We start from the raw sequence: 14,368 nt of genomic DNA, 5'->3' as shown, positions 1-14,368 counted from the left end.
CCATCTGGGGGGATAACAGTGCTATAATCTCAGAGGCCTCCTAGGAGGTGAAAAACTACCCCAAACCCAGGAGTGTGTGTCTGCAATTCCACACTGAGGGGAGGAGTGGTAACTTTAGAGGTAAATGTAACTTTCAGCATCACTTGACATAGAGCATATGACCATGCCACACTATTTTAATTTAGTGCTTTTATATGACCTGCTGGAATGACAGAGAGGTTTACCCTTTACTGAAAGATTGTATCACACTGTCCCATCCAAACCAACACAGTATGAAAGAGGAATGTGCAATCCACACAGAAATATGGTGGGAGAAAGTCGGCTTCTTGTAGCTCTAGAGGAGGGGAGGGAAGAAAAGCAGAGGCAAGAAGTGGGCATTCACTGCTCGTAACACTGCAGCCAAATCAGCAATTAAAATAATTTTAGTTTGTATTTTAGTGTGTTTTTTTCCAAAGCTGCAATCCAAATTCTGAAATCCTCACTGCTTGCAAAAATAGGTACAGCAGTTTAAACTCCTGAACCCTGCCTTGTCCAAATGGGAAGTGCTTTTGTGTGAAAAGGCCTGACTTTATTCAGCACTGCTAAGAGAGTCAGCCTTCCCTCACCTTCATTTCTGACAGCAGACCCTGAAACATCCTTTCCAAAACACAGCTTCAGCCATGCTGTGCTTCACTTCTGTCACCCCCTACTGTCATTTAAATATGAAGAATAAAAAAGGAAACATCCCTAAACTTCTCTCATTTCCCAGCACAGCCCAAAGGAGGCCATGCTGCATTTTTTTCATGGCTCTGTCTCACAAGCCACTCTATAGACAGCAGCAGATTAATTATAACCACGGGTTTAGCAAATCCCCATGACAAGACATCCTTATTGTGGCTGAGACAGTGTGCACTGAAATGATAGGGAGGAAATCTGCTCCTTTCCCACATCCAGGTCTCCTGGTGGGCTTGGTACAATGGAAAACCAGCACTGCTGCTCTCATTGAGCCAAGCAGGGGCCACCAAGGGCCTGAGTGTGACTTTGCAGGCTGCAATGTCATCTATGGTGAGGGCTGGGTGACTGACATGAGAGGGAAGGAGCGGGGGGGACTCTGCTTGATTTAGGGTTCATTCAGCTGACCAACATTTTGGATACTTTAATAGAGACCATGAGAATCAGAGCAGAGACAGAAATCAGACCCAAGGAAAACTGAGAAGAGATAATTTAATCAGTGACAACTATCAAGACTCAATAGCATTCTTTTGCTGTTCATCTTTATCAAGAGATGGAATGAAATGGCATCTCTTTCCTGGGTTCTCTTCTTCCTGTGTTCACAAAACAGTTCTGCTAGTTAAAAATTTACTGACTTAAACTATGGGATGAATACCTTCAGATACTAGAAACAAATCTGCTGTAAAGGACGAGATTTGTTTCAAAGCAAGTCCCATAGGCAGTGCCCACCTTAAGTTGTGGGTGAAGGAGGGGAGCAGTGTCCACATGTTGCTTTCACTGTTATGGCCTATCATACATTCTTTGCTGTCTGCATTTCCCTGATGGCTGAGAGCATCATCACCAACACCAGTTCCCAACCTTTTGAAAAATGTGTTTTTTTCTTCCCCCAAAATCCTTCCTAATGGCCTATCCCTGTTTGCCTTGCCTGTTAAGGCAACTTTTACTGGAAAATGTCTGCTTCAAAATGTTACTGAAGAAATATTCAAATTCAGCATTTAAAACTGACAAAAATATTTTTGGTTGCTACATTAACTTAGGAAAAATATTTCCCAAATATATTTCCCAATTAAGTGTTTGGGGAAGGCTAAGACTGTATTGATATTTTTGGAATAGAATATTCTCATAAACTGCATTTCAAAGTGAATTCTATTTTTTTAATGAAAACATTGATATAGATATAAAATCTATGGCTTTATTGAATGCCATGGGTGACAAGGAATCAGTTGGTTTTGGAATTTTACTTAGTGAAATATTTTTGTTGCACTTCTGTTCCTTCCTGTTTTTTTTAAGTTCTATGGGAAAAAAAATACATCTGGAGTCTACTTGAAAAGAGAAATTTCCATTCTCTCCCATCTTTGTTCAGCCAGGAATTCAGAACTTTCCATTTATTATTGGTTGTTTAACTGTCAACTTGGCAGGTCCCAGCCCCAGGCCAAGACCACCAAAGGGAGGATCTTCCAGCCAGGTCAAGACTGAGGTGCTACACCAGGAAAACACACACAAGAGACTTACTTTGCTGTTGGGCTTTTTTGGATTTAAAAGGAAAGAAAAAAAAAAAGTACTAATGTGGTCTGTAAAGACTTTCATCAATACTAAATTCAAAGGGAGTTTATTAGTTCATTGTATAACCTGGAAAAATGTCCAAAGAAGCTTAATTCCTCTCTTCCCTCCCCTGAGCAAAGCGAGAAGCTGGCAACTTTCCTCTTTGGTTTTGAAACAATACTTTCCACTGAAGCTTTTAAATGAAATCTAATCCTGCCCACTTTCCTACTTTCTTAGCTGTTATAAAAGCTTATTTTAACACATACAGTCCATTCAATTTGTCCTTTAAAAGGCAAACAGTCCTTCAGCACAGCTCCAGCAAACAACACATGGTTTGGTTTTTTTTTTTTTCACCTTTCCACATGGTCAACGTTGCCTGCCACACCGACCCCTCCAATGGTATAGATTTTCCCATCGTACACCAGGCTGTTATGTCGACACCTCGGGACGGTCATGCGGGACACCAGGTTCCAGTTGTCGAGCAGGGACATGTAACACCAGACATCGGCCAGCGTGACACCCGCCTCCATTCCGCCTGGCACCCAGAGAAAAGGGGAGAGTTATGGGAGATCCTGCAACGGCAGCAGCTCTGCACACAGCAATCAAAGCCTGTTACACAGTAAAAACTCTTCAAATGACATTTGACTAATTAAAATAAATCACCCTCAATGCTGAGCATCTGTTCCGATGATGCATATCTGTGTCATTTATTCATGTGCCCCAAAGGCTGAGGTTTTTTTAATAAGATGACATAAAGAAATCAAGATGTCAGACTACGAGGGACACATACATAAGGGGATAGACCCTTCTCAGTGTTCATAAATAACTTCCAGTCTATTAAATTACTGCAACACTTGCAAGAAGGTGTCAGGAGGCTGAGTGTATCTTGGCTTGCAAGACACAGGCCAGCCTGAAACCTAAAATGCTTAATACAGTGATGGATTGAAGCAGCACATATATGGACACAATAAAGTCAGTGCTTGGACTGCAGGCTTAATTTCTAATTTTCGGGGCATATTTCTTATTTATTTTAATTTGTAGATAAAAGAACCAGCTGTACCACTCCGGTAAAACAGCTCAGGATGATCTCATGAAACATTTATATTGGTCACTTTTTAACTTCTGCTTCAAGCTTCCAAGGTAGCCACTTAGTGGGTGTCTTATTATCCTGTTTTGAAACACAAAGAGGTGAAATTATTTATCTGGGACCACACTCGGAGTCAGTGGTCAAGCCAGGAAAATGAACTAGACACAGTTCCATGGTTTAATGAGAAAACCAGACTTCCTCCTTGGTATTTTGCTCTCCAAACCTATGCTATGCAGTGCAAGGTCCAGTACTTGGAGCTTGCAGCAGGCCATTCTCACTTCTGTTGGTTCCCCTTCACTTTTTTCCTGTGTCTTCTATGTTTGAGCAAAGCAAAATATCAACTGACTCTTAGCTGCATTTCCAGCTCTCCTTATTGCAGCCACCAAATACCATCCGGTCACTCATCCAGATTCAAGGGAAAGAGCTGAAATGAGCTTTGAAATTAGGATTCTAAGCTTTTGTTACTAGGTATGGCACAGCCTAAAATGGCTGTACATATTGGCAAGCACCTCAGCTAAGAATAACTAAAAGCCAACATCTGACAAAAGCCTCCCCAGAAGACTTTTGCTCCAGCTGCTCTCAAGCATGGGCAAACAAGCATGGGGAAAAAAACATCAAGAAATAATTTCCAATCAATTCTTAGGGTCTCTATGCAGTATTAATGGAATTTAACACCACAGGCAGCAATTTACTGCAGAAAATGCACTGAGAGAGCTCGGCAAGGGAAAGGCAACAGCTGTAACCCCTTACTGGTACAGATGCCAGGTGCATCTGTGCTCCCAACGACATCCTCGGATCACACACATCCGCACCTCCCTGCCCAGCCTCCTCTTTTAATCATCCAGCCTCCACTCAGCTGCCATCAGAGCATTCTTGCATTGTCTGGTGGAATTGTTTTTCTCCCTCTAGCCAAGCAGAGGTACCAATAGACTGCAAAAATCCAGATACTGTGATGCTCAGGGCATGGTGTTGTCAGATACTTTGGGAGTTAAAGCCTTTTAAGGAGCGTGCTCTCAGTTTCACCAAAACTAAGAAGATTATAGGGCTAGTGACTACTGTCAGAAGAGAGATTTCAACAAGTACAAAACATGAATGCTCCTGTAAGCAAATACTTTAAGCGTAGGTCACATATTCAGCAGTTCAGTCTGTCTGTCTCAAATTCCATAACCTACCATTTAGATTCAACTACAGAGAGTATTTTAAATTGTGTTTCTATGGCAGTGAAACCTCTTTGCATGCTTGATGGTTGTGAGACCTATTTTCTTCACATTGCAACTGCAAAATATTGTTGTTGATTGCTCTGAAAGTACATTAACACTGCAGAGACATGGAGAAAGATAAAAGCAGGGAAATCCCTCTCTCCCAACATTATTCCTACCTTTTTAATTTTTTTTTCTCCCCAGGAGCAGCTGGGTAAAACTCTGACAGGTCCTGCTTTGACTGGGCTGCCTGTATTGTAACTTTTCTCCCAGCCCAGTAAATCTGGGGGGTGAGTGGATTCAGAACAGCCCTCTAAAAAAGGAGTGGGGGGTACTGGTGGACAAAAAAAGAGGAAATGACCCAGCAAAGTGCACTTACAGCTCAGAGAGTCAGCATATCCTGGGCTGCAGCAAAAGCAGCATGACCAGCTGGTGGAGGAGGTGATTCTCCCCCTCTACTCTGCTCTTGTGAGACCCCACCTTGAGTATAGCGTTCAGCTCTGGGGTCCCCAGCACAAGAAGGACGTGGGCCTGTTAAATTGAGTCCAAGGACAGGGTGTGAAAATAGTCAGAGGGCTGGAGCACCTCTCCTATGCCGACAGGCTGAGGCTGTTCATCCTGGAGAAGAGAAAGGTCTGGGGAGATCTTATGGTGACCTTTCAATACTTAAAGGAAGCTTATAAGAAAGATGGAAAGAGGCTTTTTATCATGGCCTGTAGTGACAGGATCAGATGTAAGAGTTTTAAACTGAAAGAAGGGAGATTTAGATTGGACAGAAGAAAGAAATTTCTTACATCGAGGGTAGTGAGGCCATGGCACAGGTTGCCATGGCACAGAGAAGCTGTGGCTGTCCCATCCCTGTTCAAGGCCAAATTGGATGGGGCTGGATAAGGTGACCTTTAAAGGTCCCTTTGAATCCAAACCCTTCTGTGGTTCTGTTTCTATGGAATCTGCTGCTTACCTGAGAGATAGATGTTGTCTCCAGCGCTGACCACGCTGAAAAACTCTCTGTCATAGAAGGGCAGGCTGGCCAATGGGTACCACTTGTTGTTTTGAGGATTTAAGCAGGTGACTGCTGTTAGAGCACGCTGGTTCATGCCAATCATCTGGCGACCCCCAACTAAGACTATTACCTCGGCTACTCCTAGGATTCAAGTAAGAAAAATAGTATTATAAAAAAGTGGCATCTCTCAACCAGGGAGGAACCTGTCCAAAAATACTCATCAGTCAGGGAAACTTTAATGTATCATATATAAATCTCTTTTAGAGTCTGCAATCAAACCACGAAGGGTGAGAAAAAACAGGAATGTGTGTGTAGGGGGAGCAGTGGGTGAGGAATGACACTATGAACACTCTCGGGAGAACTAGGGAGGGAGAATGCCATCTGGGCAAAACTTAGGCAGAAAGAAATAAAAAGGCAGCTCCATGTAAAGATGTCCATTCATTTCAACAGTCTGTGAGTGAGACTTGCAGGTAGCAAATTTCTCTTCCATTGAAGAAAATGGGCATTTTGTCAAGGATTGTGATAGCTTTGGAGCTTGGTCATTATCCAGCAAAAGCATATTTAGACTTTAACCTAAGGTTAAAGTCTTCTCACATTAAAAGCTAATGTCTGGAGAAAGTGAAGCTATGGTTATGGATCTTCATCCTGATATTTTTTCTGCATGCACTCTATTAATACATAATTTTCTGGTGGGTTATTTCTTTATTTGTTGGGGGTTTTTGGCTTCTTTTTTGGTTGGTTTTTTTTTTTTTTTTTTTTTTTTTTCTTTTCCCAGGGAAAGCAGATTTTTCAGACCCAGATAACATATGCTCAAGTCATGGATCATATGGACTTGATCATATGGACAGAACCTGGCCTACCAGGTGCTAGGAAACATGACAAAGATGGCCCCTGCCTTAATATAGTTATTTACTGAGCTTTATCTGTGTTGGAACAGCTCCCCCAAGCCCATAACATGGTAGGTATCCAGCAAGCCAAACTGTCTGTTCATGCAAAACTTTCAAGTCCACATCTCTGAGGTTTTATTCCCACTTCACAGCCAGAGCTGAGTCACATCTGATCTCTGTGTTACTCCAAACTCCTCTCCAGACTCATTCCCACAGAGATGGGTCACAGTATAACCCTGGGATGTTTCCTGACTCCATCCAAGAGTCAGGTGTGGGGAATGGTTTGGACTTGGCATTTAGCTGAAGCAGCAACTGGAAGCCCCTGTGCAATGTGCTGCCAGGAGAGGTAGGCTCAGAAGAAGGACCAGGAGGCCACAAGCTGGAAGGCATCACCGTTTCAGGAGCTGTCTCCTGACTGGAACCATTGCTGAGATGTGTTACAGTTCCCAGCCCACAGACAAATGTGCACAGGTGCAGGGCAGGAGTGAGACTGCCAGCGAGAGGGATTAGGAGCAGCAGAGGAGAGAAATGCGTCTGCAGAGTAATGGATTATTGTCACTCTTCATTAGCATTTCCAAAAAATATATTTGTGTCATTCAAGCAAGGTTACTCTCTTAAAAGTTATTAAGATAAAGTGCTGTACAGTTTAAAATAAATGTTTCTCAGTAACAAGAGATCATTATTTTTGCGCCGTACCAGAAAATCTAATCACCTGTGCAAGACATAACTTGATTATAATCAATGACCTCGAGAGAGCATGTGACATGCAGCAGCGAGTCCACAAAGGGTGTTTAGAGATCCTTTGTGCCTCCATGAATGCTGTTGATATGCAAAATAACATGATTCTATATAATTAGACTCTGACCTAAAAAACTATAATCACCCTCCTTTACCCTGAGAGAATCACTTTTCCCTCATCAACAAGCTTCTGGAAATGGATCACATTACACCTACAATTTTATATACATAAAATAAGCACTTTTCAAAAATCCCTTCAAACATCACACCATTAGTCATCTTCAATGAAAGACTTTTTAGGGTAGATTGTTATTGAAAGTCCTCTACACTTCGTCCTTCTGAAAGGTGCCTTGATGAGGCAGTCTCCTGAAGCTGCAAATGCTGTGGTTTGATATGCCATCTCCGTGCCACATTAGCATCAGTGGCAGTGACAGAAAGTTTTGTCTGGCTTTCTGTTGTACTTATGGGAGGCAGAAGTACAGGCAGCATGTTAAAACAATTCACCTGCTTCATCAGACTCCTTCTTGGATGCAGTTTTCTTATGTGGTACCTGCATTCTCTGTTCAGCGAATATTTAGGACATTTCTCACATCACCTTGATATGGGCTCAGCTGGCAAGGTGGGCACTGAGAGTTTTTCCATGCATTCTTCCAAAAAGGAAAAATCGGTGTGAAACTTTTTAAGAAGACTCAGTTTTTCATAGCTGCTGTGTTTTTAAAAGGGGATATGTTATGTATGATCCATTTGTTCTGGAGGCATTAAACAGTCTGATCTAGTACTCATCAGTATAAAAATAACATATTTACACCAGCCTCACCATATAAAGATATTATACTTACAAAAGGCTGTGAAACTGAAGGTGTTTGTTGAATAGCAGACAGATGCTCCCCACAAGAGGCTCCATGGCAAAAAAATAAAATTATTCACCTATTTCTACAGCTAGAGAAACTGAGGCAAAGAGGGCAATGGGCTTATTTTCAGAACAACAGAGGACTGTTACAGTCTCTGTCAAAGACAATAATTCCTCAAATTTAGGCTCCTTTTAAATCCCAATTCAGAAGCATATATCTGAACACCCATGTCCACCCACTGGGGGAGGCTCCTAAATTCTGAAGGAAAGTAACAATGGAAAATTGAGATGGAAGTATCAGCAGGTTCTGGGAAGGAACCAAGGTCTGTGCCCTGTCCCAGGGCATGTCCAGGAAATGTAGAATCAGGGGGTTGGTGTTGTTGAAGGACGTTTTGCTTTACCTGCAGAGAGCCTGGGCCGGGTCCTCGGTGTCTGCATCTCCTGGCGGGCGTGCGGCAGCATGTGATAGCGCTTGGCTTCGTTCACCAGATCCCGGCAAGCCTCCGAGGACTTTATCAACTCCTCATTGTCAACAACATTCAGCAGATAGCTGGGATGGATGAAGGGGAGCCTCACCACTGCCAGCAGCTCTGCAGCATACTGTGAGGGGGGGGAAATAATAACACATGCAGCCTTCAGGTCAGAGTTCAGCCACTTGGCATCTCCACTTCCTTGCCTGTAAACCATCCCCTGTCATCCAGCCTGGAAACACACTTGTCATGGATGCTGCATACAAGCCCTGCTTAGTGAATGAGTGGGACAGAGACAATGCAGCCCTCAGAGCTGCCTGGCCCACGCTGGGTTTGGTCCCAGGACTTAATATAATCTTCAAAAGGTGGCAACTCCTTTTATACAGCACTGTATGGAGGAATTTTTGGAAATAAAAGCTCATTCTGAACTCAAGGCTGAATGGAACACCTTATGCAGTGGAGACATGGAGTGAGCATTTGAGTTATCTGAATTAACCTTGAAATGTGAGTGTGGTTGTTGCACTGTAATAAAACCCCCAAACAAGTCTTTCTGGCACTATAAATGTGAAACAGAAGTCAGTTAATAGGGTAGATTTCAACAACTATGATAGAGCCTGAATGATGTCAACCAATTGCTAACAATCCTTCAATTAGTAGAGTTTATTTGTTGGTGAAACAAATTATGTAGCTCTAGCTTTTATGGAAGTCTGACTCCAGAGGGTGCTATAGAAATACTGACAGTAAGTTTCATCTCCTAAACAAATACATTAAACCTCAGAGGGTAAAGGACATCTGAGCAAATGAAGCTGTCACCAAACACGGCTTAAATGAGAACAAAACCCCAAGAGAGAAAACTGCCATCGAAAAAACAGGAGTCCATCCCCAGATTATTCTTTTTATATATAGTTGGGTATATCACAACACTGCATGAGAATACAGTGAAAAGCAGAGCAACAGGAAAACACACAACTCCAGAAGCAAGGCAGACAAACAGGATGCAAACTAAGGGTGAGCAGCAACTAAAGATAATCATCTGTTGCAATAAATATTCATACAGCAGCAGCATCCAAAGATCCAAACTGGGACTGAGGCCAGGATGCAAATAAATATTCCTGAGGTCCGTGCTGGTCCCAAGAAACTCGGGGCGCCAGCAGCATCTGCTGGCCTGCAGATGCCTCTGGTCTTCCAGAAGCCACTTGGCTCTTACTTTCTTTTTCATTTCTTTTTCAGCAGCATGCCTGTCCCTGCAGGGTGTGAGAGCCAAGTCACTGCAGGAACAAGAGCAGGAGCAGGGATAAAAATGGAGCAGGGGCATAGTGAGAAGGGAGGGTAGGGATATGGCCTGAACTGGGTAATGGGCTGGCCAAGCAGGTGGAGGATGCAGTGACACCTGTGAGGGCTTCCAGGGCCTTCCTTTTCCCCACTCAAACTGAAGAAGCAGGCTTAAATTCAGAAGAAAAACAAAGGATGTCTCCTCCAAATTCACACTGCTCTCCTACTGGAGAGCCACGTCACCATGGTGCAAGTTCTGCCAAAGCAAAAATGCAACAACTTGTGGGGTTGCAACAGCTCTACATGTGCCTGCAGATCTGTGGCCCCGAGGAGATGAAGGGTGTCAGGCTGACTCCCAGTCTATGCTTATCAGCTCTCCTCAACACTAGAGCTGACAATTTGAGGTACAGCTTTAAGACTTGAAGCCTGGCCACTCTGCAATTGTTTGGGGATAAAAGAGTTGTTTGGTGATCCAAAAGGGATGGAAAAGTGACAGTGCTTCTTTTCTGGGAAAAAAAACCCTGGGAGCAGTTCATTCCTGACTCCTTGCTACTACCTCTAGTGTGGAACAGAGCCAAGTAGGGCTTGAGATCACTTCATCAACCTCAAAACATAAAAGAAGACACTCCTCCCCTGCTGAAAACCATTTCTGAGGTGCTTTCTAGGAGGTACAATGGCTGCTCCTTCCCCGGAGCCACAAATGTCAGGCACTTGGCTGCAGATATCTTAATGCCATTACCTTGTAAGAGAGGAAGCCGTGGACATATGGCAGTGGGTGGCAAATCTCTGACTTCAGGAAGTGCTTTTTTTAAGAAGGTTGGAGGCGTTTAACCTTACATGGGAGCCAAAACGAAACGTGGCATCGGGACAGGGGAATAATGCGGAGAGAGGGTACACTGCCAGTGGGCGAGACAATCCCACGGGGGAGGCTAATTCCCACTACAGGCTGCTCAGGAAGCAGTACAAGTTGCTAAAGGCAGTTTAAATAAAGTTGTAAAATGTATGGAATGTACACAGGAGCCAGCACCTTCCCTTGGTGCAGTGGGACATGCCAGAGCCACCCCTGGCAGCCCCGAGGCCGGTCTGCACTGGAAGCAGCCACAACACAAAGCGGTGCCAAACACCAGCACGGACGGGTGTGCCACTACATGGGGGCACGGTGTTCCACTTACCACCATGTCCAAAAGCTGACTGCCAATTAGCATTGGGAGAACAGCTCCTTTCTGTCAGGGATGGGACAATTCCCATGGGCCCAGTGGAGTTACTGCCTCCCTTTCCCACCTTTCCCTGAATAAATGGGGCAGCACTGCTCCCTGAGCACAGCGAGCTCTCCCTCTTGCTCGCCCACCTTGCTTTAATTAGATAAGTGAGACAATGTGATTCTGTTTCTCTCCTGGATTCCCCCCCTCCTTTCTCTCCTCTTTTGTCTGAGCTCGTGGCTTATTTTGAAGGGGAATAATAATTAGAACATGCTGCTCCCTTTCATCAGCTAGAAAGCTGATGTCACATATCAAAACCGATGTCACTTTTCACTCTTATTCTTCCCTTTGCTCAAACAGCTACAGAAAGCTGGCTCTGTGTGTGTGCCTGTGTGTGCACGACCACACACAGCCACAACTCAGGCTTGGTGCTGAGAGCAGTAAGGGTACATAGAATTGCAGTGTTTTTCACCAAGAGATTTAAGGAGTATGAACCATGGCAGCATCTTCACAAGACAGGAGAAGCTTTTATAAAGCAACCTCTTTTCACACCAGTTCTTTTAAGCACTATAGTCAAGGGTGAATTTCATTTAGCCTCACTGATTTAAGAATATTCAAGTGATTTAGGCAATCAGCAGCCTTTTTCTTTTGGATTCTCCCTTGTGAAGACTTCCCAGCTCTGTTAGCTATGATTGTACTAAATATCCTGTTACTATTATCCATTTCATTTAAGACTGGAATAAGCACCATAAAGCATTTCAACCTCTTTACCATCTGTTATTTGCTCTCCATTCTCTCTTGTCTTTCCGTTGTGCCTTATACAGCTATGAAACATCTACTGCACCTACTGACATTACCAGTTATCACTAAAGCAGCAGAATACACGCACAGGGCCCAATGCCAAATTCATCCACCTCGGGTCCCTGAAGTCATGGTTTGTGCCTGTAACCCTGGGAATGTTTTCTTCTCCCTGCTTGGCCGCAGGTGCTGACTGGACAAGTAGAAATATTTCTCAGGTCTTTGTTGGGAATCACTTACGACTACTCTACAGCCTGCATCATATTCCAGGGTGAAGGAGAGAATATTAATACCTCTTCTGGGCCTAAAATTAGGAGTTACCAACTCATAAACATGTATGACCACACCTCAGGCTCTTTGAGAATGGACACCATTATGCAAAAATCTAAATATTTACTGTTTAAAATGCTAGGAAAGTTTTTTAACACCATCAGGACTGTTTTTAAGTGAGGTGAACCTCACTGTAGCTCCTGTTGGGCGAAGGGAACTGCTCAGGTTTTGCACCAGCAGAAGATCTCATCCATAAAGTCCTTGCTGAGTGATGCTGCCAGATACTCTTTGCATGGCCAGGGTGATTCTGCAGGAGCCAGAGCCCTGCTGCCACATCAGCAAAGTCTTTGTGGACAGTCATCGGGGACACAGGAGAGCAGAGGCTTCTAAGAGATGCTATCTGTCCTGCTTCAAGGCACATATTTCAGTGATTTTGCACTGATTTCAGTGGCCGAACAGTCTGCAACCAGTCTACAATCAGATATGTGTTTCATATGAAACAGGGAGAGAAAAATCTTAAAAGAGATCTTATCTTTCCCTAATTAACATTTCCGGGGAGAGGTTCAGCTCTAGATTCAGACACCTGAATGGGTTCATACAAGCCAAGTATTTACTTGTCAGGCAAACATGTGTAAACTCATGTTATAATTAAGAGAGATTTAGTCAACACACTTAACAGTCCCCAGGGCAATGTAAACTGAGAGGATGCACTGAGCACCAGGGGAAGCTGAGATTATCAATGTCCCCTTCTGGGCCAGAACTGTGACCCATCAGCTCCTGGGAAATGGATTGTGTTCCTCAGACATACCTCACACCACAGCACACTAAGATGTCTACAAACATATGTCAACCCAAATTGGAGGGCAATTAATTCTACTGTCTGGTGGGAATTTTTGTGTCCATTTGTCCTGGGTGTGTTTAAAAGGTTGTGATCAGGCTATGAGGAAGCCTAAGTGTTACCACTGGGTCAGTGTTGACTCTGAGGAATATGTGATCAACATGACCAGCTATACCTTGAGGCTGACCCTTTCAAGCCTTTCCCTAATAATCTGTTCACATACAAATTACTCCCATCTCATTAGGCAGGCCAGTGCTTCTGCAAATGAGACAACAGAAGCCTGTAATGCTTTTTTTAATTCCTGACTGGTAGTTTGAGTGACAACATTTACTTTGCTAAACTTTTTATGACATTTCTTGTCTACTGATTACATCAGTATTATGAATGCTTGCTTGCAAGTGGGCTTTGTTCTGGCATCTTCACAGTCTCAGTTACAAAACCCACTTCACTATCACATTAAAAATAATCTTTTTATTCTCAAATCTCTAATCCAGTAAAATCCCCAAAAGTATTTTCCAAAAGGACTCTCATTGTACTGCACAGACTTGGGCCACAACAGTACACAGTTAGATTTTAAAGGAAGTATGTCTACTGCTACAGAGTCATATTTCCTGCTCCTTAAATGCTCCACTGGAAAGCCCTCAAGATTTTTAACATTTTTGAAATAATGTCTAAAGACGTCAAAATAATGTTTCCCTTATGCCTTATAATTTATCTGTCTCTCTAGTTTACTGTTCTCCCTACAAAGGCCCCTTTGTACTTTCTGCCTAGAGAAACAGTTTTCAGCTAGAAATACAAATACAGAAGGTAGATTACCCACATTACGGTAGGGTTTTGCTCCAATAAAAGAGCTGCTGTTTCAGCCCTTTATGCATAATTGCAATAGTTTTCAAAACATTATGAAATAGGAATAGATATGATCCTCATTGAAGGAGATTTATGTTGTCTCATAGGAATCTTCTGTCCAGACTTCCTCATGCTGTGCACTGCCCCAGTGTGAGAGCAAGAAACTCCCTGGATGGAGGAAGCCATCGGAGGTAGATCTGAAGTAGAACCAAGTCCCCACTGCATTAGACTCCTTCAAATGACAACTGGACATGCTGATTAAAAAACACCTGGCTGTGGCCAGGTAGCGAACTGCCCAATGGGCCTTGCCAATGGTGACAGCTGGGGATGTGGCACAGTGACCTTTCAAGCTGGCATGCTGGAAAAGCAACATGAGTGGTCCCTCCCTATCACCATCTCCAGCCCAAACCAGGCTTACCCCACAGCTTACCCAACCTGATATTCAAAATATTGCCATCTCTGAGTTGCCAAATGCAAGCCCAACAGGGAACTGGCTGATATGGGGAAGCCAAAGCTGTTGGTGCACTGCTTTGCCATTCTCAGAAATAAGTATTTTTTGGCTAGATTTTCCCAGTGCTGCCCTGCTACTTGGTAATGAAGGGACTTGCTTTGATATATTTAACCCCTGAGTATTACAGAGACACACACACTATGTTTC

General features: G+C 43.5%; 1 protein-coding gene across 4 annotated transcripts in view; it reads right to left on the bottom strand.

Annotated features, from left to right (window-relative positions):
* KLHL29 (kelch like family member 29) overlaps positions 1-14,368 on the bottom strand; it is a 388,396-nt gene that overhangs the window by 28,816 nt on the left and 345,212 nt on the right. For all 4 annotated transcript variants that reach the window (XM_059842958.1, XM_059842956.1, XM_059842959.1 and 1 more), the window contains 3 exons: positions 8,419-8,617; positions 5,501-5,683; positions 2,608-2,788 (listed from right to left, as the gene is read on the bottom strand). In XM_059842958.1, coding sequence (XP_059698941.1) covers positions 2,608-2,788; positions 5,501-5,683; positions 8,419-8,617 — 563 coding nt within the window. The remainder of the gene's footprint in view (positions 1-2,607; positions 2,789-5,500; positions 5,684-8,418; positions 8,618-14,368) is intronic.

The sequence above is a fragment of the Haemorhous mexicanus genome, chromosome 3 (assembly GCF_027477595.1).
Source record: "Haemorhous mexicanus isolate bHaeMex1 chromosome 3, bHaeMex1.pri, whole genome shotgun sequence".
Taxonomy (NCBI): Eukaryota; Metazoa; Chordata; class Aves; order Passeriformes; family Fringillidae; genus Haemorhous; species Haemorhous mexicanus.
Note: the sequence above shows the minus strand (reverse complement) of the source record. Positions and strands in the feature narration are given on the sequence as shown.